The sequence below is a fragment of the Artibeus jamaicensis genome, unplaced genomic scaffold (genome assembly GCF_021234435.1).
Source record: "Artibeus jamaicensis isolate MK-2021 breed Jamaican fruit bat unplaced genomic scaffold, CSHL_Jam_final contig_64, whole genome shotgun sequence".
In the NCBI taxonomy this organism is placed as follows: Eukaryota; Metazoa; Chordata; class Mammalia; order Chiroptera; family Phyllostomidae; genus Artibeus; species Artibeus jamaicensis.
The window spans coordinates 768,756-792,520 of NW_026521911.1; the positions used below are offsets into that span (position 1 = coordinate 768,756).

General features: G+C 36.4%; 1 protein-coding gene across 5 annotated transcripts in view; it reads left to right on the forward strand.

The window, feature by feature from the left end:
* NUP98 (nucleoporin 98 and 96 precursor) overlaps positions 1–23,765 on the forward strand; it is a 110,179-nt gene that overhangs the window by 56,078 nt on the left and 30,336 nt on the right. For all 5 annotated transcript variants that reach the window (XM_037135757.2, XM_037135761.2, XM_037135762.2 and 2 more), the window contains 6 exons: positions 2,748–2,881; positions 3,529–3,716; positions 8,885–9,001; positions 15,493–15,791; positions 18,179–18,292; positions 18,950–19,088. In XM_037135757.2, the coding sequence (XP_036991652.2) occupies positions 2,748–2,881; positions 3,529–3,716; positions 8,885–9,001; positions 15,493–15,791; positions 18,179–18,292; positions 18,950–19,088 (991 nt within the window). The remainder of the gene's footprint in view (positions 1–2,747; positions 2,882–3,528; positions 3,717–8,884; positions 9,002–15,492; positions 15,792–18,178; positions 18,293–18,949; positions 19,089–23,765) is intronic.

Consider the following 23,765-nt stretch of genomic DNA (forward strand, 5'->3'; position numbering starts at 1 on the left):
CAGTGGTTCTACTTTTACCCCCTAAAGCTAAGCCAAACAGTCTGCTACAGTTTCTTTACAGAACCTTATTGTCTGTGTCTTTCTTCCAGATAAAGTGTCATCAGCTGTTTCTCTTCTCAGAAAACTTAATTTTTAAACATTTTCCTGTTGCTTTTCTTTTAAAAAAATTATTTTTATTTTAGAGAGAAGGGAAGGGAGGGAGAAAGAGAGGGAAGCATCAGTGTGTAGTGTTGCCTCTCACATGCCCCCCACTGGGCACCTGGCCCACAGCCCAGGCGTGTGCCCTAGGCTGGGAATTGAACTGGCGGCCCTTGGTTCGCAGGCCGGCACTCAGTGCACCAGCCAGGGTCCTAATACTTTAATCATTTGACCACAGTGCAGTTTTTTGATATATTTTCAGATTATGATCAGAATTGGATATAACACCAGTGGTAGCTTTACTAGTGCTTATGCTTCCTTATTGATTCTCTTACCTTATTTTTGCTAATGTGTTTGATCTTTTTTCCCTGTATTTTTAAATAATACAGTTAACATAGAGATTTTATACTTAAACATATGAAAATAAAAACATCCTTACACATTTTTCCACTTACGTTTGGAATTCTAATGGAAATTTTTATTCTTTTGCCCAAATTCAGGTGGGGTTACTAACACTTATTAAATGATAGGATCAGCTGGTGGGAGTCAGCTTTTTAATGGGTAACTGACTGTTAACTAGCAAACTGACCAGTGAATATTATTATTTAAAAATACTCAGGTTTTCTTGAGTCATCTCAAATAGTCCACAGAATAACACTACTGATACTTTGTTCCAGTGTGTACCAAAAGATACTTTCTACATTATTTTTCTTACCTGTAGTCCTAAAGTGGGAAAATGGGTTTAAGAACTTTCTGAATACAGATGATGCACTATATGCTTTTTGAAGTTTTTTGTATTTTTTATTTTTAGAGAGAGGGCATGGGAGGGAAAGAAACATCAGTGTGAGAGGTAAATATCACCAATTGGTTGCGCTCCAACTGGGGACTGAGCCCACAACCCATGTGTGTGCCCTGACTGAGAATTGAACTAGCGACCTTTTGCTTTGTGGTACGACTGAGCCACATCAGTCAGGGTACTACATGCTGTTTAAATTGACATTTCCTTTGGGTTTCAAAATCATGAGTACAAGTTTGCACTCTCTAAATTTCACCCTACAGCCCTGGCTGGTGTAGCTCAGTGAATTGAGTGTGGACTGCAAACCAGGGGGTCACCCGTTCCAGCCAGGGCACATGCCTGGGTTGTGGGTCAGGTCCCAGTACAGGGCACATGAGAAGCAACCACACATTGATAGTTTTCTCCTCCTCTTTCTCCTTCTCTTCCCCCCTCTCTAAAAATAAATAAGTAAAATCTTAAACTAAAGAAAGGCTTTTAAAAATAACTAGAAAAGTAAATAGATAAATAAATAAATAAATGTCACCCTGCAGTGTTTTAGTATTTAATGAATATTCAATTTTAAGAAAGCTTAATTTGACTCAAGTGGAACTACGCCTTTGTCACAAATGTAGTTTTAGCTGTGTATTTTGCGTTTCTTGTTACTGTTGCTGCTGCTGCTGTTTTTCTCCCTATTGTGAGAATTAAAAATTTCAAAATGTTCTGTTTATAGCACTCCTTTAATGTATATTGTCTCATGTATTAGCTTTAGCCTTAGTTCATAAAGGAATAAAAGTATATCTCTAAAATGACTTAATGTGATTTGATTTTTTATCAGTTTTTGTGGAAATACTTATCTTGCAAAGAGGTTTCTTCATCAATCAAGATATAATGCAGATAACGTGGGGTTCTTTTTTCTTTCTACTGAGTACCACTGCAGATCTTCGGTACCTGTTTGTTAAATTCTCTGTGACTGATGACACATTTGTTCTTACACTTTGAAAGAAAATTTAGACTAATTAGGTGACCTTTATTCCTTTCAGTTTTTACTTCAATGTAACATGATATTAAGTATAAATACTAAACCCATAAGGATGCCTTAACAGCTGTCTTCATTTTTGTATGCTGCTGCCTTCTTCTGTATTTTCAGTGTACATAATATTTTTAATTCTGGGATGTTTACTTATTAAATCAAAGATACTTTTTATTTCCACAATGAAACACATCATGATTTTTAATAACCACTTAACCCACCATGTTGATATACCATGATTTTTACAATTGTTAATGTTGGACATAGGTTATTTCTAATTCTTGGCTTTTACATATTCAGTGAAAACTTATGTTTTTCTTTATTTTGTTTTTAGTTTAATTAAATCCTTGGGTTAAATTTCCATGTTTAAAAATATTATGTTGAAAACTATAAAAATAGTACTTTATATACTCTCATGTTTCTTTTAGACAGACTAAACCACTTTGTAATGTTTTTAAAGTCAAAGACTAATTAATATAACTATGCCTGTAACTGAGAGCTAATGAGGTAGGTATAAAAATACTTCTTCGAGGTTGTTTTCATTTACATATCATTGATTAATAATAACAATGAACAGCGAAGTAAAATTTTATTTGTGTTGTTTCTTATGCAGTCAGTGCCTCATCATCTTTGACCCATTCCTTTGATTGTTGATTTCTTCACAGTTGCTCCCCTGCTCCCCACCATTGAGTGATTCTGAACATTTTGAAGACCACATCTTCAAAAAGAGTTTTGAGTTCTCTTGCTATATATGCACCGGATCCTTGGAATAACATCTGCTTTTTCTTTTCTTTCTGTAAAAAGCTCTGACAGATCCGAATGCGTCTGCTGCACAGCAGGCTGTTCTCCAGCAGCACATCAACAGTCTAACATACTCGCCTTTCGGAGACTCTCCTCTCTTCCGGAATCCCATGGCAGACCCCAAGAAGAAAGAAGAGGTAAATTTAAGGTTTCTTATTCTCAGAGAGGATAAACTAAATATGCAGATTGTAATCTTTTAGGTACAAAGCCTAAGCAAATTTAGGTGTGATGAATTTTTTAAGACACATTTACTTATGCTTTTCACTATGCCAGGGGATAAATTATTTTTGCTGGTGAAAGGTAGTGTGACAAACAGTGAAATGGGCACTGGTCTGGAGGGGAGGGCTTTTAAAGATTTTATTTATTTTGGGGGATGGGGGAGAGGGAGAAAGGAGGAGAGAAACATCAATACATGGTTGCCTCTTGTGTGCCCCCAACTGGGGACCTGGCCTGCAACCCAGGCATGTGCCCTGACTGGGAATCGAACCGCGATCGAGTGGGTCGCAGGCCCATGTGTCAGTGACATTTTAAACGAAGTCAGACAAACAGTTGAAATGGAGGCTGGCAAGATGAGTAAAAGTCAATGATAGAGGAATAAATACAGTTCAATTACCGTTCACACATCTGTACATTAGGTATTGATAATCCTTGTTTTCTGAAATCCAAGGCCTCTAGAGGTATCTAGTGCGTGAATGGCAGAGGTGAGGTTTGCATTCTGGTTTTTAAGGCCAAAATTATACATTTGAGTTAAACTAGAACTTGCCTTGATACTTTTGTCTTTCAGAGATTGAAACCAACAAATCCAGCAGCCCAGAAGGCTCTCACCACACCCACCCATTATAAACTGACACCACGCCCTGCCACCAGAGTTCGACCAAAGGCTTTACAAACAACAGGCACAGCCAAGTCACATCTCTTTGATGGACTGGATGACGATGAACCATCCTTAGCCAATGGAGCATTCATGCCCAAGTGAGTTTATTTTTGTTCAAATAAATTAAGTATAAAATACAGGGTGGGACAAATGTAGGTTTATAGTTTTGAGACCACAAAACAGATTCTTGTATTGCTTATGAATTATTGTATTTTTTTCCATACAAACAACTGTAAACCTACTTTTCCCTACCCTGTATTAGTATGAACTAAATATAAAATACTATGTAATTATTTATTTAAATATATTACAATGTTATACAATTATTTTTTATTTGAAAAATATAGAACATCACAGAATGAAAGTCCAATTTTATACATTTCTTAGAATAGCATTAGATTATTTTAAAGGCAGAGACCTGGTCATTTTTTAGGGGTAACTGTTAACATAAAAATATTTTAATTAATGTTTTTAAATTTTACATATATGTTTTTTTGTTTTGTTTTTGAGGTTAGTGCCTACATAATTTTATTTTAAGCAGAAGACACTGTTTTCTTACAATGAAAATTGGCCAAACTGATTAAGAAGAATCTCTGTATAATTTTGATTCCCATAAATACAGCTATTGACTCAATAATAAGATAATTATACAGAAAGTTTATAGAAGATTTTATTTGTTAGTAAAAAGAAATTACACTTAAATTATGTATTGGACCAAACATGCCCTAGAGTGTTGATACATTATACATAGGAAAAAAACCTGAGGAAAATACACACTAAACTCATAACAATAGTTAACATCTGAAAATGTAACTTCAGGACATTTTATTTCTGGATTGTTTATTTTCCCAGGTACATAGTTAGATATATGCACACATAAGGAGCAAATACTTGTCTGTCTTTTTTTTTTTAATTTTAATATTGACCTTTTTAAAAAGATTTTATTTATTTATCTTTAGATGGGAAGGGAAGGAGAGAGGGAGAGAAATATCAATGTATGGTTGCTTCTTGTATGTCCCCTGCTGGGACCTGGCCTGCAACCCAGGCATGTGCCCTGACTGGGAACCAAACCGCTATTGTGTGGTTCGCAGGCCCGTGCTCAATCCACTGAGCTAAACCAGCCAGGGCAAGTACTTTTCTAATTAGAAAAAAAAAAATGTTGTTTTTTAGGGGGCGGGCTTTGGAGAAAAAGTAGGAAATCATCACCTGCATTTCTCTGCTTATGAATGATGTTTAAAAAATTGCTACTCCTTTTTTTTTTCTTAAAAATATGGTGGAAGCTTCTTCAGAAAAGATGGAAAGTCCAATATTAATACATTTCTTAGGATAGCATTAGATTATTTTGAAGGCAGAGACTGTATTATTCATGTTTATGTCCCCAGCATTTAGCAAATTGTTGGGGACACAGTTGTTGAAAGGGGCTTGGATTCGTCAGTCCAACTATCTCCGGGCAGTTTCACCAAGTCTCCTTAGGGTTTGCAAGTATTGTATACAAATAGGAAGGATTCGAGTGGGAAGGTATACAGTTTGCTGTTAATACCATATTTTCTTCTTGGCTTCCACTTCCTGTGGTGTCACTCTCAACAGTCTTTTTTTTTTTTTTTTTAAATTGACTGTATTCACTGTATTGTACTCTACATCCTGTGAATACTCTGTAACTACCAGAGGGCCCTGGTGATATTTGATGACTTCCTTTTGGTAGGATTCAATGTGTAAAACTTTGTCCAGGATTTTTGCCTTCTGTATTCATGACTTAGATTGGTCTGAATGTTTCTTCTTATATTATTATTATCTAGTTTTGGTATAAAGTTATGCCGATCAAATAAACAAATTGCGTAATATTTTCTCTTTCTGTTTTCTGGAATTTTGTGCAAGATAGGTGGTTTTGCTTTTTTGTTTGGGTTTTTTGTTTGTTTGTTTGTTTTTCATTAAATGTTAGTACTGGTAAAGATACATGAGCCTGAAGTTGTATTTGTATTGTTGGTGTTTTTGTTAATTTATTTAAAAGATACAGGACTGGTCACACACATTTTTTTTCATTTTGGTAGAATCTGTAGGGCTGCACCTGTTTTCATTCCTGACATGAGTGTGTGTGTATGCACCTGTCTACCTGTGACTTTTCTCTTTCTCAGTCAGTCTGGTCAGGGATCTACCCGTTTTAAATGATCCATGTATTTTTAATGTGATTTTATAGTTGTTGGTATGGCTTGCTAATAATCATTTAGGTCTTCTTTATCCACCCTTTTTTGAGGGGGATTGAATTTTTTAAAAAATATTTATTTATTTTTAGAGGTCAAGGGAGGGAGAAGTGAGGGAGAAAAATATTGATGTGTGAAAGATACATCAGTCAGTTGCCCTTTGCAAGCCCCCAACTGGGGATCTGGCCCACAACCCCCACTCATGTTCCCTGACTGTGAATATAACCAGCGACCTTTTGCTCCTCAGGCCAGCACTCAGTCCACTGAACCAAACCAGCCCTGGCTGGATTTTATTTTTTAAGGATTTTATTTACTTATTTTTAGAGAAAGAAGAAAAAGAGGGAGAGAAACATCAATGTGAGAGAGAAATATCTGATTGGTTGCCTCTTGCTTAGGCCCTGACTGGGACAGAACCCACAGTCTGGGCGTGTGCTCTGACTGGGAATTAAACTGGCAACCTTTTGCTTGTTGCATGACGCCCAACCAATTGAGCCACACTAGTCGGGATTGGTTTGGATATTTTATATTCTTAACTTCCAGTATCACAAAATAAGATGAACATATCTAAACTTTTTCTAAATTGATCCATTTTAATATTTAATATCCCTTACAGTGTTGTGTAATAATTAGCACCACTATTTCTAGCACTTTCCATCATCTAAAACAGAAACTCTGTACCTATTACACAATAGTTCCTACTATTTCCTTTCCTCAGTCCCTGTTAAACTTCTGTATTACTTTCTGTCTGTATGAATTTGTCCATTTCAGATAACTCATGTAAAGAGAATCATACAATATTCTTTCACGTCTGGATTGTTTTACTTGGCATAATGTTTTTAACATTCATTACATTGTAGCGGTTATCAGAACTTCATTCCTTTTCAAGGCTGAAGAATATTCCATTGTATGGATATATCACTTGTTCTTTATCCATTTGGGTTGTTTTCACATTTTAGTTATATGAATAATACTGCTATAAACATGATGTACAATTATCTGTTTGAGTCCCTGTTTTGAAATCTTTAAGGTATATACCTAACACTTGAATTGTTTACGGTTGTATATTAGTTCTGTATTTTACTTTGGAGGAACTTCCAAACTGTTGCACAGCAGCTGCACCATTTTGTAGTCCCACCAGCACTGTGCAGTGTTTCAGTTTTCCTCATGTCCTTGTCCACACTTGTTTTGTTTGCTTTTTTGTAGTAGTCATCCTAGTGGATATGAAGTGGTAGCTCATGCTTTTTATTTGCATTTTCTTTATGACTAATGATGTTGAGCATCCTGTCATGTGCTTACTGACCATTTGTCTTTGAAGAAGTAGCTCGTTTCCTTTTGTGTCTTTTAAAAATTATTTTGTCATTTATTATATTTTCAAAACTGTGGCAATAATTTGAGTTCAAGTATGAGGATATCAACCTTCACAAAAATTTTTTTAATGAAATTTGCTTATAGGAATGAGTCAGAGCTAAACTTATGACTGTGTGCTTTTTACTTTTATTTTTCTCTTAAATTCAGAAGTAGAGACTTTCCAGATCTCAACACAAAATAAGTGTCATTCACAGGTGTCCCCACACCCTTGGTGCCACTGTACTCAAGTCTCTGTCTCCTTAAATCCCATAAGACATCAAGTGTCCTGTCAGCCTCTTAGCCTTCCCCTTGGAGTCAGAAAAGTCCTTAGAAGAAAAACACCAGACACCTCCCTGTGTCACCAATCAGTCCCCCATAGATTTCTAGTTCAGTCATTTTTTACAACTTGTTGGCTCTCAGTGCTTACACAGTTTCAACTTTTCTAGTTATCCTTCCTAGGAGGATTAGTCTGCATTATTTGGTCTGCCATTAATAGGAGGGCAAGTATCAGTTTAGTTTTCATGTAAATAACAGTTCTTCATTTCAAGTGCCTATTTCACTGGCTTTTTTTAATGGTATCATTACAGTAAGGAGTATAACTAGTGTACACAAGTTTGGAACAAACACTACTGATATATATTACCATGTAACTCATTTGAGTCTAGAATATGAGTCATCTGGTACTTAGACTTTCATTTTGTCTTAAGAGGGAATGAAGTGCATTAATTAATCCCATGAATTTTAGTGAAAGTTAATTAAGATCTCTTCTACGGATTCTTCTGTTTGAAGCTTATATACTATGAAAGTTCTTGCCTTCAGTAAACCTGCTGTATAAAAACCTGAACTTTTTAGGTATTTTTGATTATTTGCATCTTTGAATATCATGGTTTCTTATTCCTACTGCTGTCTCATCATCTTTTCTTAAAAATCTTTCATCATGATGATGTGGCTTAGTTGGGGGTAGCACCATCCAGTAACAGAAAGGTAAAAAAGTTTTTCTTATTTAGTCAAAAAAGCATTTACCTACTTTTTTCGGGGCAGCATGCTGAGTTCTGTGGGAGGAGGTAGTCATAAATCCTTAGTGCCAAAAGAAAAGAAGGAAGCCGAGACTGGTGTGGCTGAGCAGGTTTGGCTGGGTATTTCCCTGCAAACTGAAAGGTCGCAGGTTCAATTCCCAGTCGGGACACATGCCTGGGTTGCTGGCCAGGTCCCTGGTTGGGGGCTGTGAGAGATGACCAATGGATATTTTTTTCCCCTCTCTTTTCCCCCTCCTGCCCCCTCTCTGTAAGTAAAAAGGTAAGTAAGTAAATAAATAAATAAATAAACATCCTTCTATTTGGAAAAAAAGATGGAAAATGTTTAGAAAGGATACATAGAGAAATAATTGAAATATAAGACATAGTGTAATGAGTGAACAAACTGCTTGGTTAAAGTTCTCAGTGTTTCGAAGAACCACAAGTAATATTTTCTAGAGGAATTCCCACTCTGTTTTAATCTGATAAGGTTTATTCTTCCAAATACCAGAGCGCAATATATTTGGTACCGTATGTTCTGGTCGTTTATTTATAGGGATAGTTTGTGGGTTGAACTTGTTAGGTTATTTTTAGACAATGTAAGAATTAAATAAGAGTGCTCTTTTTTGACTCCAGTTTTTAAAACAATGTCTATGATGTAACTATGTGTGCCTGAGGTGTTTTTTTTCTTTTGGTCTCTGTTTATAGGAAGAGCATTAAGAAGCTGGTTTTGAAAAACCTTAACAATAGCAATCTCTTCTCTCCTGTTAATCGTGAATCAGAAGATCTAGCTTCACCCACTGATTATCCAGAAGATGGAGAAAGGTAAACTGAATTCTGTTTCAGGTGGTTTCTGAGAGAGTGCCCTATTCTCCTCTGGAGAATGATAACTCTAAATTTTAAGATTAAAGTTTATTTATTCTGTGAAAATATATGAAGTTTAGCGAATGTTGTATAGAACTATTAGAGCAGATGAGCACCTAGAAATTAAGTAATGTTTTTGCTTTTTGAGTACTTTAAACCTTAAAATTATTGCAGTTCTTCTGACTGAAGTCTGCAAAACTATTTTGGTATCCATGTATTTTATTTTGAACAGGATTAGCATACATTTGACATTTACCTCCCTTAAAATAATGGAAATTTGTTTTTGTTAAGTATTGGAGGGATAGCCATTATAGCCAAGCCAAAGAAAAATAGTGTTGAAGTGTATAAAATGTATAAAGGAGGCAGTGGAAGTATATACATTAATCTGAATAGTTTGGTATATATTCTTACAGTTTAGAAATTTGTTTGTAAATATATTCTTATAGATAAATATTGTACAGGTTATGTATGAATGGTATATATTCTATAATGTGTTTATTTCAATTTTTATTTTATTAGAAATGGCATTTCATATCAATATGACTATCTGTGTCCTCTTTTTTAATGACTTGATAGTCATTTGTGAATCTAAAATAATTCAGTTCTCTGTTGAAGGACATTTAGATTATTTGATATTCCCATAGTTAAAATCATGACTCAGTGAAAACTTCCTGTATATATACATATATATGTATATGTGTGTGTGTATATATATTCATTCCTGTTTTTTCTCTTTGCATAAAATTCTACTTTGATTTTTTTATTAATGAAGTATTTCCTAATATTTTGCTGATGATAATATTAAGAAATTGAAATTTTTTCAGTTTTTTTAAATCATATCTTATTGATTACACTATTACAGTTGACCTGATTTTCCCCCATTTGCCCCCCTCCACCCAACATCTCCTACTCCCTCAGGCAATCCCCCCATCATTGTTCATGTCCATGGGTCATAAATTCTTTGGCTGCTTCATTTCCTGTGCTGTGCTTTACATCCCCATGGCTATTCTGTAATGACCTATCTGTACTTCTTAATCCCCTCCCCTCTTCACCCATTCTTACACACCCCCTCCCATCTGGCAACCATCAAAATGTTCTCTGTATCCATGACTCTGTCTCTGTCCTCCTTGTTTGCTTAGTTTGTTTTTTAGATTCAGTTGTTGATAGATATGTGTGGGGGTTTTCTTGCTATTTTATTGTTCATAGTTTAGATCTTTTTCTAAAATAAGTCCCTTTAACATTTCACGTAATAGTGGTTTGGTGATAGTGAACTCCTTTCGTTTTTTCTTGTCTGGGAAGCTCTTTATCTGCCCTTTGATTCTAAATGATAGATTTGCTGGGTAAAACAATCTTGGCTGTAGTTCCTTGGTTTTCATGAGTTTGAACATTTCTTGCCAATCACTTATAGCCTGCCTTTTCTTTCTTTTTTTTTTTTTTAGTATATTTTATTGATTATGCTATTACAGTTTTCCCAATTTCCCCCTGCCTGTATCTCCCCTCTGCCTTGCACCCCCCACCCCTCCAGCATTCCCCTCCTTAGTTCATCTCCCCAGCCTGCCTTTTCTTTTGAGAAAATTAGCTGACGTTCCAATGGGAACTTGCCCGTAAGTGACTAACTTCCTTTCTCTTGATACTTTCAAGATTCTCTCTTTATCTTTAACCTTTGTCATTTTCATTATGATGTGTCTTGGAATCCAATCCTCTTTATATCCATCTTGCTTGGAACTTTCTGTGCTTCCTAGACTTTCATGTCTATTTCCTTCACCAAATTAGGGAAGTTTTCTTTAATTATTTTTCAAATACATTCCCTATTTCTTTCTGGCATCCTTATGATGCAAATGTTGACCCTCTTGAAGCAATCACAAAAGTGGTTATACTACCTTCATTTTTTTGGGGGGGGTCTTTTTTTCTTTAGTTGTTCTGATGGGTTATTTTTTGCTTCCTTATGTTCCATATCATTAATTTGATTCTCGGCTTCATCTGCTCTACTGTTATTTCCCTGTGAATTGTTAAAGAACAATTTTTGTTTCAATTAGTGTATCCTTTGTTTCTGACTAGATCTTTTTTATGCTGCTGAGGTCCTCAATTAAGTTCCTTGAGCATCCTTATGATGAGTGTTTTGAACTCTGCATGATAGGTTGCTTATCTCCATTTCATTTAGCTCTTTTTCTAGAGTTTTGATCTGTTTTTTCATTTGGGCCATGTTTGTCTTCTCATTTTGTCAGCCTCCCTGGGTTTGTTTCTATGTGTTAGGTAGAGCTACTATGACTCCCTGTCTTGGTAGCATGGCCTAAGTAGTAAGTGTCCTATAGGGTCCAGAGGCATAGCCTCCCCTGTCATCCGAGCTGGGTACTCAAGGTGTGCCCTTTGTGTGGGCTGAGTATACCCTCCTCTTATAGTTAAACCTTGATTGCTGTTGGCATGTCAATGGGAGGGATTTACCAAGGCTAGTCAGCTGCTAAGATTGGCTCTGCCCACTGCCCACCAACCTCCACCCTCCAGGGAGGATTAGCTGTGCAGGTGCAGGGTGGTGGTGCACCAGTGTGGTCTGTAGCTGCCCACTGGGTGGGTTTCCCTAGGGTTTTTGGAGTGTTGCAAGCCAAGGTCAGCCCCCATCTGTGTTTTGAAAGGGGCCACCCTTCCTGAGCCATAATGCAATCTGAGATGGCTGCTACTTGTTCTGGACTTGGAGATTCCCAGGCAAAGCCAGGCTATGAATCTGTGCTGGCTACTGCTAGTGCCCAGCCCGGGGCTCATTGAGGCCAGCTGTTGCTTGTTTGAGAGGATTTAGGAAGTTGTGAAGCATGAGCCAAGACCAGCCATTTATGTGGAAAAGCAGCCTGTTTGGGCTTGTAAGTCAGTGGGGAGGATTCCCTGAGGGATCCCCAAGGCAGGTCAGTCAGTGTTTAGCCAGGTTGATGGAGTTTCAGATATGGCACCATGTTGCCAGCTCTGTGCAGGGAGGGTTTAGAAGAGGAACAGTGTCCTCTGCTTGCCTTGATGCCCAACATCCCAGTTCCTCCCTTTATGGCACTGGTACCTTTCAAGCTGCTACCCTGGTGCTGGAGGTGAGAGGGAGTGAGTTGTGTGGGTCCTTTAATGGGAACTGCTTGGCTCCAGCAGTTTCTTCCACTGACTCAATCCCTGCTACTTTTCGTAGCCAGAAGTTGTGGGAACTTAGGTTCACAGCACCGGAACTCTGGGCTACAGGGCTTGGCGTGGGGCTGAGACTCCTTGATCCTGAGATGGCCCTTCCAAGTTTTTATCCTCCACATGTGGGTGAGGGACCAGCCCATTCCACGTCTGCACTCCTCCTACCAGTCTGAATGAATGCAGTTTCTTTAATTCTGTAGTTGTCAGACTTCCATTCAACTCTGTTTCTGACGGTTCTGAGTGATGGTTGTTCTGAATATTAGTTGTAATCTCAATGCAATTGTTCAAAGAGGTGAGAGCCTTGTCTCATGATGTGCCATCATCACAGGGAGTCTCATTTTTTAATTTTTTATATTTTACATGTTTTTACAGTTTTGTTTTTATACAGAGGGAAGGGGGGAAGAAAAGGAGAGAAACATCCATCATCTGCCTCTTACCATACCCTCAACTGGGGACCTGGCCTGAAACCCAGGCATGTGCCCTGACCAGGAATCGAACCAACAGCCTTTCAGTTCACAGGCTGGTACTCAATCCACTGAACCAAAGCAGCCAGAGCCAAAAGTCTCAGTTTTTTTAAATTTGAAACTCACTACTGATTTTTTGACCTCCACATAGTAGAGAATCTTTTTTTAAAATACATTTTATTGATTATGCTATTACAGTTGTCCCATTTTTTTCTCCCCTTAATTCCCCTCTGCCCTGCAAACCCCCCACTAGCATTCTCCCACCTTAGTTTATGTTCATGAGTCATACATATAAGTTTTTTTGCTTCTCCATTTCCTATATCATTCTTAACCTCCCCCTGTCTATTTTTTTTTTTTTTAATCTTTAGAGAGGAAGGGAAGGAGAGAGGGAAAGAAATATCAATATATGGCTGCCTCTTGTGCATCCCCCACTGGGAGTTGGCCTGCAATCCAGGCATGTGCTCTGACTGAAAATCGAACCACCATCCTTTGGTTCACAGGCCCACACTCAATCCACTGAGCTATGCCAGCCAGGGCCTACCTGTCTATTTTGTACCTACCATTAATGCTTCTTATTCCCTGTATCTTTTCCCACATTCTCCCCTCTCCTCCTCCCTACTGATAACCCTACATATAACCTCCGTTTCTCTGGTTATGTTCCTGTTCTAGATGTTTGCTTAGTTTGTTTTCTTTATTTTAGGTTCAGTTGTTGATAGCTGTGAGTTTGTCACTTTACTGTTCAGAGTTTTGATCATCATCTTTTTGTTAGATAAGTCCCTTTGATATTTCATATAATAAGGGCTTGATGATGGTGAACTTCTCTAACTTGACCTTATTTAGGAAACACTTTATCTGCCCTTCCATTTTAAACGATAGCTTTGTTGGATAGAGTAATCTTGGATGTAGGTCCTTGCCTTTCATGACTTGGAATACTTCTTTCCAGCCCCTTTTTGCCTGTAAGGTTCCTTTTTTTCTTTTTAAGATTTTATTTATTTATCTTTAGAGGGGAAGGGAAGGACAAGAGAGAAATATCAATGTATGGTTGCCTCTCGTGCGTCCCCTGCTGGGAACTGGCCTGCAACCCAGGCATGTGCCCTGACTGGGAATTATACTGCGATCGTCTGGTTCACAGGCCCGCACTCAATCCACTGAGCTATACCAGCCAGGGCTGTAAGGTTCCTTTTGAGAAATTAACTGATAGTCTTATAGGAACTCCTTTGTAGGTAACTGTCTTGTTTTCTCTTGCTGCTTTTAAGATTCTCTCTTCAGCTTTCATCTTGGCTAATGTAATTATGATGTGCCGTGATGTCTGCTTCCTTGAGGCCAACTTCTTTGGGACTTCTCTGAGCTTCTTGGACTTCCTGGAAGTCTATTTCCTTTGCCAGATGAGAGAAGTTCTCCTTCATTAATTGTTCAAATAAGTTTTCAACTTCTTGCTCTTCCTCTTCTCCTTGTGGCACCCATATAATTTGGATGTTGCAAAGTTTAAAGTTGTCCTCGAGGTTCCTGAGCCTCTCATTTTTTTGAATTCTTGTTTCTTTATTGTGTTCTGATTGAATGTTTATTTCCTCCTTCTCCTCCAAACCATTGATTTGAGTCCTGGTTTCCTTTCCATCACTGTTGGTTCCATGTACATTTTTCTTTATTTCATTTTGCATAGCCTTTACTTTTTCCTCCATTTTGCATCTGTACTCAACCATTTCTATGAGCATCCTGATTATCAGTGTTTGGAACTCTGCCTCTGATAGGTTGGCTACCTATTCAACACTTAGTTCTATTTTTGAAGCTCTGATCTGTTCTTTCATATTTTTTCCTCTTGGCTTGGCTGTTATGTTGTAAGGAACAGAGCCTTAGGTATTCGCCAGGTTGGGGCAATCCACTTTGCTGTGTTGTGGTGCTTTATGGGCGGGAAGGGTCTGAAAGGGAACAGTGCCACTTACTTAGCTCTTGCGCCAGACTTGTGCTCACTTCCCTTGCTAACTGGGCCCTTCTGGTGCTGGTTCCCGGGTGGGTGGTTTTGTGTACATTCTTGGACCCTGTGGTTCTCTCCAACAGACTCTCCTATGAGGCTGGGAGTTTCTCCTGCCGCCATAACCCCCACGTGTTTTTTACAGCCAGAGGTTTTCAGGCTTCATTTCCCTGCCCTGGAACCCTGGGTTGCACGGTCTGTCTCACTCCCCAGTTTTTCTCCAAGTCAATGTGCACGCAAGTGTGGGACTGCCTAGTCTGCCAGCTGCCACCTCAGGCATCTGCCTGGTCCTCCAGCCATCTTCTTCCTGCAAGCCCTCTCAGCACTGGCTGCGCACCTCTGCCCCTCCTACCAGTCTGAATGAACGTTTCTTTAACTCCATGGTTGCTGGGCTTACATGCAGTTCGGTTTTCTGCAGTTCTGGTTATTTTTTGTTTTAAATTTATTGTCCTTATTTTGGTTGTGTGAGGACACAAAGTACTTGCCCATGCCTTCATCTTGGCCTGAAGTTTGAATCTTTTTTTTTAACTAAAAATTTGATGCTCAGACCCATTTGTTCATGAAAGTATATCTGTTAATAGCATAGAATCTACAGCCAGGTGTCCTGGGTTAAAATTCCAACTCTAGCACTTACAGCTTTGTGACCTTGAGAATGTTACTTTATTTTCTGTGACTTAGTTGTCTTTTTTACAAAGTAAAGAGAATAATAGTAACCCAGGTTATGGGATTACTGTAGTATTAATATTTTTAATATGTGGAATTAGAATAGTTCCATGCACTTAGTTAAGTCTCAGTAAGGCTTAGCTATTCTCATCGTTACTACTCCTATAAGGGGCTCAAATATTGTTTTTATTTTCCCTTTTCAGATTCAGTTTCCTGAGCAAACCTGTTGACGAGAATCATCAGCAGGATGGAGATGATGATTCTCTTATGTCACGTTTTTATTCTAACCCTATTGCCAAACCCATTCCTCAAACTCCAGAGACTGCTGGAAATAAACATAACAGCAGTAGCAGTGTGGATGATACCATTGTTGCACTGAACATGCGCGCTGCCTTACGAAATGGACTGGAAGGAAGCAGTGAAGAGACCTCTTTTCATGAGGAGTCACTGCAGGATGACCGGGAAGAAATAGAAAATAGTACTTACCATGTGCATCCAGCAGGTCAGGTTTGGATTGATACATGACTAATCTCTTACCAGTCATTTGAAATTTCTTTTTGTTTGTCATAGATTTTCAAGGGAATGAAAGTTAGCTGTCTGAGCTTTTAAATATTCTTTTTACTGCATTTTATAGAAGTTAATATATTAACACTTTTCACTTATGGTTTGGTCATTTCATAAATTCACATTTCATTTCCTGGTAACATTTAAAGATCTCACAGTGGATAGCCAAAGAGACTATCCTCATATTTTTCCTAGCTTTATAAATTTACAGAGAGTACTTACTAGTTTTTTAATAAAATGATAAAGTGTATAGAACCATATCATGAAGGCCCAACATGTATAGACATTCAAATGGCAGCTGTTGCTGAGGTTGTTTATCATAATCTCAGTCCTGTGCTCTCCTCTAACCCCCAATAATGAACTGATTGATTTTTTCCTAATTCATGAAACAAATAATAGAAACTCTTGAGTAGAGTGTCTTGATTGGATACTTAAAACTTGCCTTTTTTCTGTGTTGATATACCATCTCATTTGGGTTTTCATAAATGTCATTACCTTCTTTTTAAAAATTTTGTTTTATAGTTTGAGGTACAACTTATATATTGTGAAGCGCATGGATCTTGTTTCATTTCCATGAATTTTGTCACAAACAAATCCAGATATCTAATACCTCAAAAAGATGGAACATTTCTTTTACCCAGACAAGTTTCTTTTTGTCACAATCCTTAGAAGTTAATCAGAGTCTGGTTTTTGTCACATAGGTTGATACTGCCTATTCTTGAACTTCATATAAATGGGATCATATGTCTATATTTTTTTGACTCTTAAGTTTTATGAGATTCATCCATGATGTATCTATCGGCACTTAATTATTTTATTGCTCAATAGTATTTTATTATGTAAATATACCAAATTTGGTTAATTTATTCTCTGTTAGTGAATATCTGGCTTGTTTTACAGTTGTTCTTGAAGTTTCTATAAAGATTTTCTGTATCTAGTTATTTTACTGCCTTTATGTAGAGTTCAAACCACTGAAGAGTAAGCGAATTCTAATAGTGCATTTTCTGGTCACTTGATGCCCTAAGGAGACAACTTTATACTTTCACATTATTCCAAGTATACATACTTGTGTGTGTGTAGTTACATGAATTTATTATGACACTACATCTTTTTTCAAATACTCAGTCTTGATTTTTTGTTTTTAGTTTTTTCATTGATCCCCGATTTAAAATTTTATTCCTGGCCCTGGCTGGTGTAGCTCAGTGGATTGAGCTTGGGCCTGCGAACCAGACAATTGCGGTTCGATTCCCAGTCAGGCCACATGCCTGGGTTGCAGACCAGGTCCCTGCAGGCCAGTTCCCAGCAGGGGACACACAAAAGGCAACCATACATTGATGTTTCTCTCCCTCTCTCCTTCCCTTCCCCTCTAAAGATAAATAAATAAAATATTTTAAAAAATAATAATAAAAAAATAAAATTTTATTCCTTTAAACCTTGCTGGTAGAGAAACAAGTATACAAGTGGACATTGCTGGAATCTGGAGATTGGCCTTAAATTTTCTCCCAAAAAGCAAGTTAGCCTGACATCTGTATGTAAATGGACAAGGAGTACTTCGAACAAGCATACCAATGTATTGTTTTCTTTGAATTGTTCAGAAATCTACCTAGTTGAAACTTAAAAAAAAAACAAAACTAAAAAACTAATTATATAAACCTTTGGGATTTCCATTTGTCTTTGGGATTTTTTTCATGTAGGATTTTTCATCTTGATTTTAGCTGTACATGGGGTTGTAAACTTGAAAGACACAGAGGTTTTTGGGAGATAGTAGGCTGGAAATAAAAAGTACTTGGTTTGGAGTTTTATCTCAACCCATACCACTGAATTACTGTGTAAGCCAAGGCAGGTTTATTCCATCCTGGGTTTTGGTATCTTTAGGTGGAAAATATTTTCAAAAAATGGGTTAAGCAAGCTGTTCCTAAAGTATAGCCTGTGGAGTGCCTTTCGTACCTTAGTGTATTAATGGGTGTCAGTGAAAAGAAGGTTCTGTGGTGTAGCCTGAGAAACACTGGATTAAGTAAAGTTAAGTAGCCTTCATTATTTTGCAAGTTTTCAGAACCTGTAAATATGCTGTCCCACACATGCTGTGCCTATTTCCCAGACTTACTTGAACAGGAAACTTTAAAACACATACATATACACATTTTTCTAGAGTAGTGCTTCTTAGAAAACCAGTTTGGGAAAATGTTTCATTGTTATATATTTTCTGTATATAATAACTTAGTTAATGATTATTTAGGTAATTTTTTAAATTATTCATAGAAAAAATTTTAAGTGAAATATCTAAGAACAATCACAATTAATACTATCTTTTCTATTTTATTACAGGCATTGTTCTCACCAAGGTTGGTTACTATACTATTCCATCTATGGATGACCTTGCTAAAATTACCAATGAAAAAGGAGAGTGCATTGTCTCTGACTTCACTATTGGTCGTAAAGGTGAGTGTGAGTTTAGTGGTTAGTAATGTATAAGCTGGAGATCTACACCTTATTTTTGTAATTAAATAAAGGAAGCTCTTTATGGCTGAATTCCTTCTTTTCTCAACATTTGGACCCACCTTATCCTGAATAACAGACAAGTAACAAAACAAGACTAGAGCTTTATAATGTTCCTTAGTAATTACTCAGCTCATTGCAGTGTTCTAAAATTAAAGTAAATATTATAAACAGCAAGACATAGAAAGTCAGAAAATTGAATAGTTGATAAGCGATGGGTAATCTTTAGGTTCAACTTCATATTACTAAGTATTACTAATGTAATTTTGGGGGGGAATCCCTATTTTAACTTTTACTGCAGGCTGCTTATTAAGGGTTGTTATATAGCAGCAGTATAGATAGATACTTGGTAAAAGTTTAAGAAGGCTAGTTAGAGAACAACATAAGTGCTATAAAAATACAGATGTTAAGCCAGATAACAGTGTAATTGATTTCATTCATGCATATTATAGGTGAAACAACCCATTCATGGTATTGCATGGTTATTGAAAATACTGATCAATGTTTAAAGTAGTCTGCTCCTTCTAATTATTAGAGGTATAATAGAAGTATTTGCCCTCTATACAGGATGAGTTTTTAACTATTTGCTCTGACTTACAGGTTATGGTTCAATCTATTTTGAAGGAGAAGTGAATTTGACAAATTTAAATTTGGATGATATTGTGCATATCCGAAGGAAAGAAGTTGTTGTCTATTTAGATGATAACCAAAAACCACCTGTGGGTGAAGGGCTAAATAGGTATGAATTTATTTTTTCTTTTTTAATATTTATTTATTTTTAGAGAACAGAAGGGAGGGAGAAAGAGAGAGAAATATCAGTGTGTGGTTGCCTCACACACCCCCTTCTGGGGGCATAACCCAAGCATGTGCCCTAGACTGGGAATCGAACAGGTGACCCTTTGGTTCGTGGACCGTTGCTCAATCCAGAGGCACACCAGCCAGGGCTGAATTTTTTATATGTTTAAGAAATAATCAGCTAAATCACAGTTTTTTTTCTGTAAACACAAATATGTGCCTGATACATAGTTTTTTTGCAATTTGCTTTTTTGACTTACTGTACAATGTATGTTGTTTCTCTTTCATTTAAAAGGATAAATAATAAAGACTATGACCTCTTGACTCTTTTTTCTAATATTATCAGGTTCAACTGTTAATATCTAAACCATTTTTAGTAGTATTTTATTTTTGTATTTCTGTAGTGACCATTCTTAAGTCTTTCTCTGTGTTTTAGTATGAGATACGAGCTTCTGGTATCTCTTACAGGTGAAAAGGGCCATAGTTCAAATCATTTATGTTCACAGCCTATCAAGATTGAATTATGAAGAAATAGAAAATCTGAATAGTCCTGTAAATAATAAATTGAATCAATAATCAAATACCTCCAAGTTATAAAAAGCTTCAGTGGTGAATTCTACTGAACATTTTTTTTAAAGATTTATTTTATTTACTTTTAGAAGGGAAGAGCAGGAGAAAGAGAGGGAGAAAAACATCAGTGAGCAAAGGGTACATTGATTGGTTGCTTCTTGCATGTCCTCAACTGGGAACCTGGCCTACAATCCAGGCATGTGCCCTGACGGGGAATCGAACCAGTTACCTTTCCATTAACAGGCTGGTGCTCAATCCATTTAGCCACAGCTGGGAGGGCTCTACTGAACATTTAAGAATTAACACCAGTTCCTCTCAAACTCTTTCCAAAAATCAAAGAGGAAAGAATACTTGTAAACTTATTCTGTGAGGCAGTCATTACCCTGATTTCAAGCCTTGACAAAAACATTGTAACAGAACTACAGACCCATATCTGTGATGAATATTAATGTGAATATCCTCAACAAAATACTGGCAAACAGAAGTTAACAATACATTTAAATAAAGGTTTACACACCATCACCATATAGAATTTTTTTTGCAATACAAGGATGGTTCAACATACGAATATTGGGTTGGCCAAAAGTAAAGTAAAAGACACATTTTTATTTTCATTTTTACCAATAACCTTATTGATTTGGATATTTTGAGTATGTCAGCTATCTCCCGCTATTGGCTTCTAGTGGTTAGAGGCGAGAGCTGTTGCTAAACATCTTCCGGTGTATAAGACAGCCCCACAGCAAAGAATTATTTGGTTACAATATCAATAGTGCCAAGAAACTTCACAGATCACTTTCAGTTGGTCACAGCACCTTCTCCATACACTGCACAAATCTTTTTTTGTGTTTCAGTTTTGTTTTTTACCTTATCAAAATAAAGCATAATATGCCGAAAATAGGTATTTTCTTCCATCTTCAGTATTAAAATGGATGCACAAAAATTCACCAGTTTTGATAAGCTTTTTTAAAATGCATGCTAATATAACAGCTGTCACTATACTATCAAAATGGTTTTGAATGAAGTTAAAGACAACTCAGCACTACTCTAGCCATCATATGGAAAAAACTTTTTGGCCTACCCAATACAGCACATTTACAGAATGAAGAAAAACATATGAGCATCTATTTTGGTTCAGGAAAAGTATTTGACAAAATTCAGCATGCTTTCATGATAAAGGCACTCAACAACCTAGTGTTGGAAAGAAACTACATCAACATAAGAAAGGTGGTTATCTGAAAAAATATACAGTGAATGTCATACTCAGTAGTAAAGAAAATATTTTTTTTCTAAAATCAGGAGCAAGATAGGTTTGCCTGCGTTACATCTATTCAACATAATACTGGAAGTCTGAGCTAGAGTAATTAAACAAGAAAAAGAAATAGAATCCAAATTGAAGAAGTAAAAGGAAAATTATCTTTGTTTACAGATGCTTTCATCTTATGTAAAGATAGCCTAAAGATTACACTAAAAAAAAAAAAACTTAAAACTAACAAATTTAGCAGGATACAAAATCAATCTGCAAAACTCAGTTTGTGTACACTAACAATGAACCATCTAAAAAGGAAGTTAAGAAACCAGTTCCATTTACCATAACACCAAGTAGAATAAAATGCTTAGGAATAAATAGATTCTACCAAGAAGGCAAAAGGCTTATTCACTGAAAACTATGAAACATTTCTGAAGGAAATTAAAGAAGACAAATAAATGGAAACATAACCCATTTTCATGGACTGGAAGACTTAAAATTGTTAAAATCTCCACACTGTCCAAAGCAACCTACAGATTTAATGCATCCACACCAAATTCCAATGGCATCTTTTGCAGAAATAGAAAAGTCCATCCTAAAATCATGGAATCTCAGGAGATCCTAAATAGCCAAACTGAACTTGAAAGAGCGAAATTTGGAGGGCTTATATTTTTTACTTTAAAATTTACTACTACAAAGCTACATTAATCAAAACAGTGTAGTATTGGCATAAAGACAGACAATATAGAATAATGGAACAGAGAGAATAAGAGGACCCAGAAATAAAGCCTCATGTATATAATTAAATGATTTTTGACAAGATTGCCAAAACCATAACATGGGGAGCAAACAGGCTCTTCAACAAATGCTTTTAGGAAAAGTGGATATTCAGAAGCAGAAGAAGGAGATTAAATCATTACATTGTACCATATATAAAAATCAAGTGCTCTGGCCAATGTGGCTCAGTTGGTTGGAGTGTCATCCCGTAAACTGAAAGGTCACAGGGTTGATTCCCAATCAAGGCACATTACCTAGGTTTGCCAGTTCAGTCCCTTATCAGGGTGCAAATGAAAGGCAACCAATTGATGTTTCTCTCCCAAATCAATGTTTCTCTCCCTCCCTTCTTCTGTCTCTAAAATCGATAAGCTTGTCCTTGGGTGATGATTAAAAAAAACTGATATGTTTAGGTCTTTAGTCCATCTTAAGACCTAAAACTAAATTTTCTTTAAGTTTCATGACATTGTATTTGATAAGAATTTGATAAGAATCTGTAGAAGAAATGACCCAAAGCCCAGGAGAATTCTTTAAATCTCTCAAATAAAAAACATGCCAGTACTACCTCATGCCCTGCCCTCCCTTGTACTAGTCTCAACATGATTGGCAATACATTTGTACTTTTCAAAGTTCCAGGGGGTCTTTGAATATTAGACCCCCTTTGAATTTCAATATTGTCACAACAATATTAAAAATAAATTTAAACAAATTGAACTACATCAAAATTTAAAACCTCTGTACATCAAAGAGCACAAACAGAATGGAAAGGCAACCTGTGGAATGGGAGAAAATATTTTCAAGTCATATATATAATAAGGGATTAATAACCAGAATATGAAGGAAGAATAGCAGCTCACCAACAAAAATTTTAAATGGGACTTGAATATACATCTCTCTGGAGATATACAAATGGCAAACAGGCATATGCTAAGATGCTCAACATAGATAGTAGTTAGGGAAATGCAAATCACAACCACAACGAGCTTTCAGAATTATTAGGATGGTTAGTTTAAGAAAAATAAATTTTTGCAAGAAATTAGGACCTTTGTGTATAGTTTGATGGGAAAGGGAAATGGTGCAACTGTTATGGAAAAGAGTATGATGTTTCTCAAAAAATTTAAAATGACTCATCAGTTTTACTCCAAGCATGTATCCAAAAGAATTGAAAGGAGAATCTTGAAAACATTTACAAACCCATGTTTGTAGCAGCACTATTCACAATAGCTAAGAGAAGAAACACATCAGTGACAGATGAATGTATAAACAAAGTTTATCTACATACAATGGAATAATATTCATTTAAAAAGGGAAGGAAATTCTGACACAGGTGACAACATGGATGAAGCTTCATTATGCTAAGTGAAACAAGCCAGTCAGAAAAGATAAATATTGTATGATTCCATTTCAAGGCATCTAGAGAGCCAGATTTCTAGAAATAGATAGTAGAATGGTAGTTGCCAATGACTAGAAGTAGGGGGGAAATGGAGATGTTTTTTAATGCTATAGGTTTTCAGTTTTGCAAGACAAAAAAGTTCTGAAGATTGGTTGCAGAACAATGAGTATATATCTAAGACTACTGAATATACAGTTAGAAATGGCTAAGATTGTAAGTTGTATGTCATACCTTTTTATCACAGTAAAAAAGTTTTTTAAAGTCATCTATTATTACGTGCTAATTACTGTGTTAGGTACCAAGCATACAGAATGAATAGGACACACTCCTTGAATTCAATTATTGATATTAGAAGGGTACATTAGCACTATTGTCATCTTCACACTCATTGTTTAATACGTGATACTCCTTATGTGGTATTTTGCTGTTTATAATGCACACTTTTGTGCCCAGATTTTTGAGGGAAAAATAAAGATGCATGTTAGACATGGATAGTACTAATTCTATATTTATAGAAATGTTTTTTCATTTAGTTATGTTTATGCATGAAAAGTGTAACTCTAGAAAGTAATAACAATATCCTTATGCAAAATAATACCCTAGAATACAATAATTGGCATCATCTATAAATAAAATAT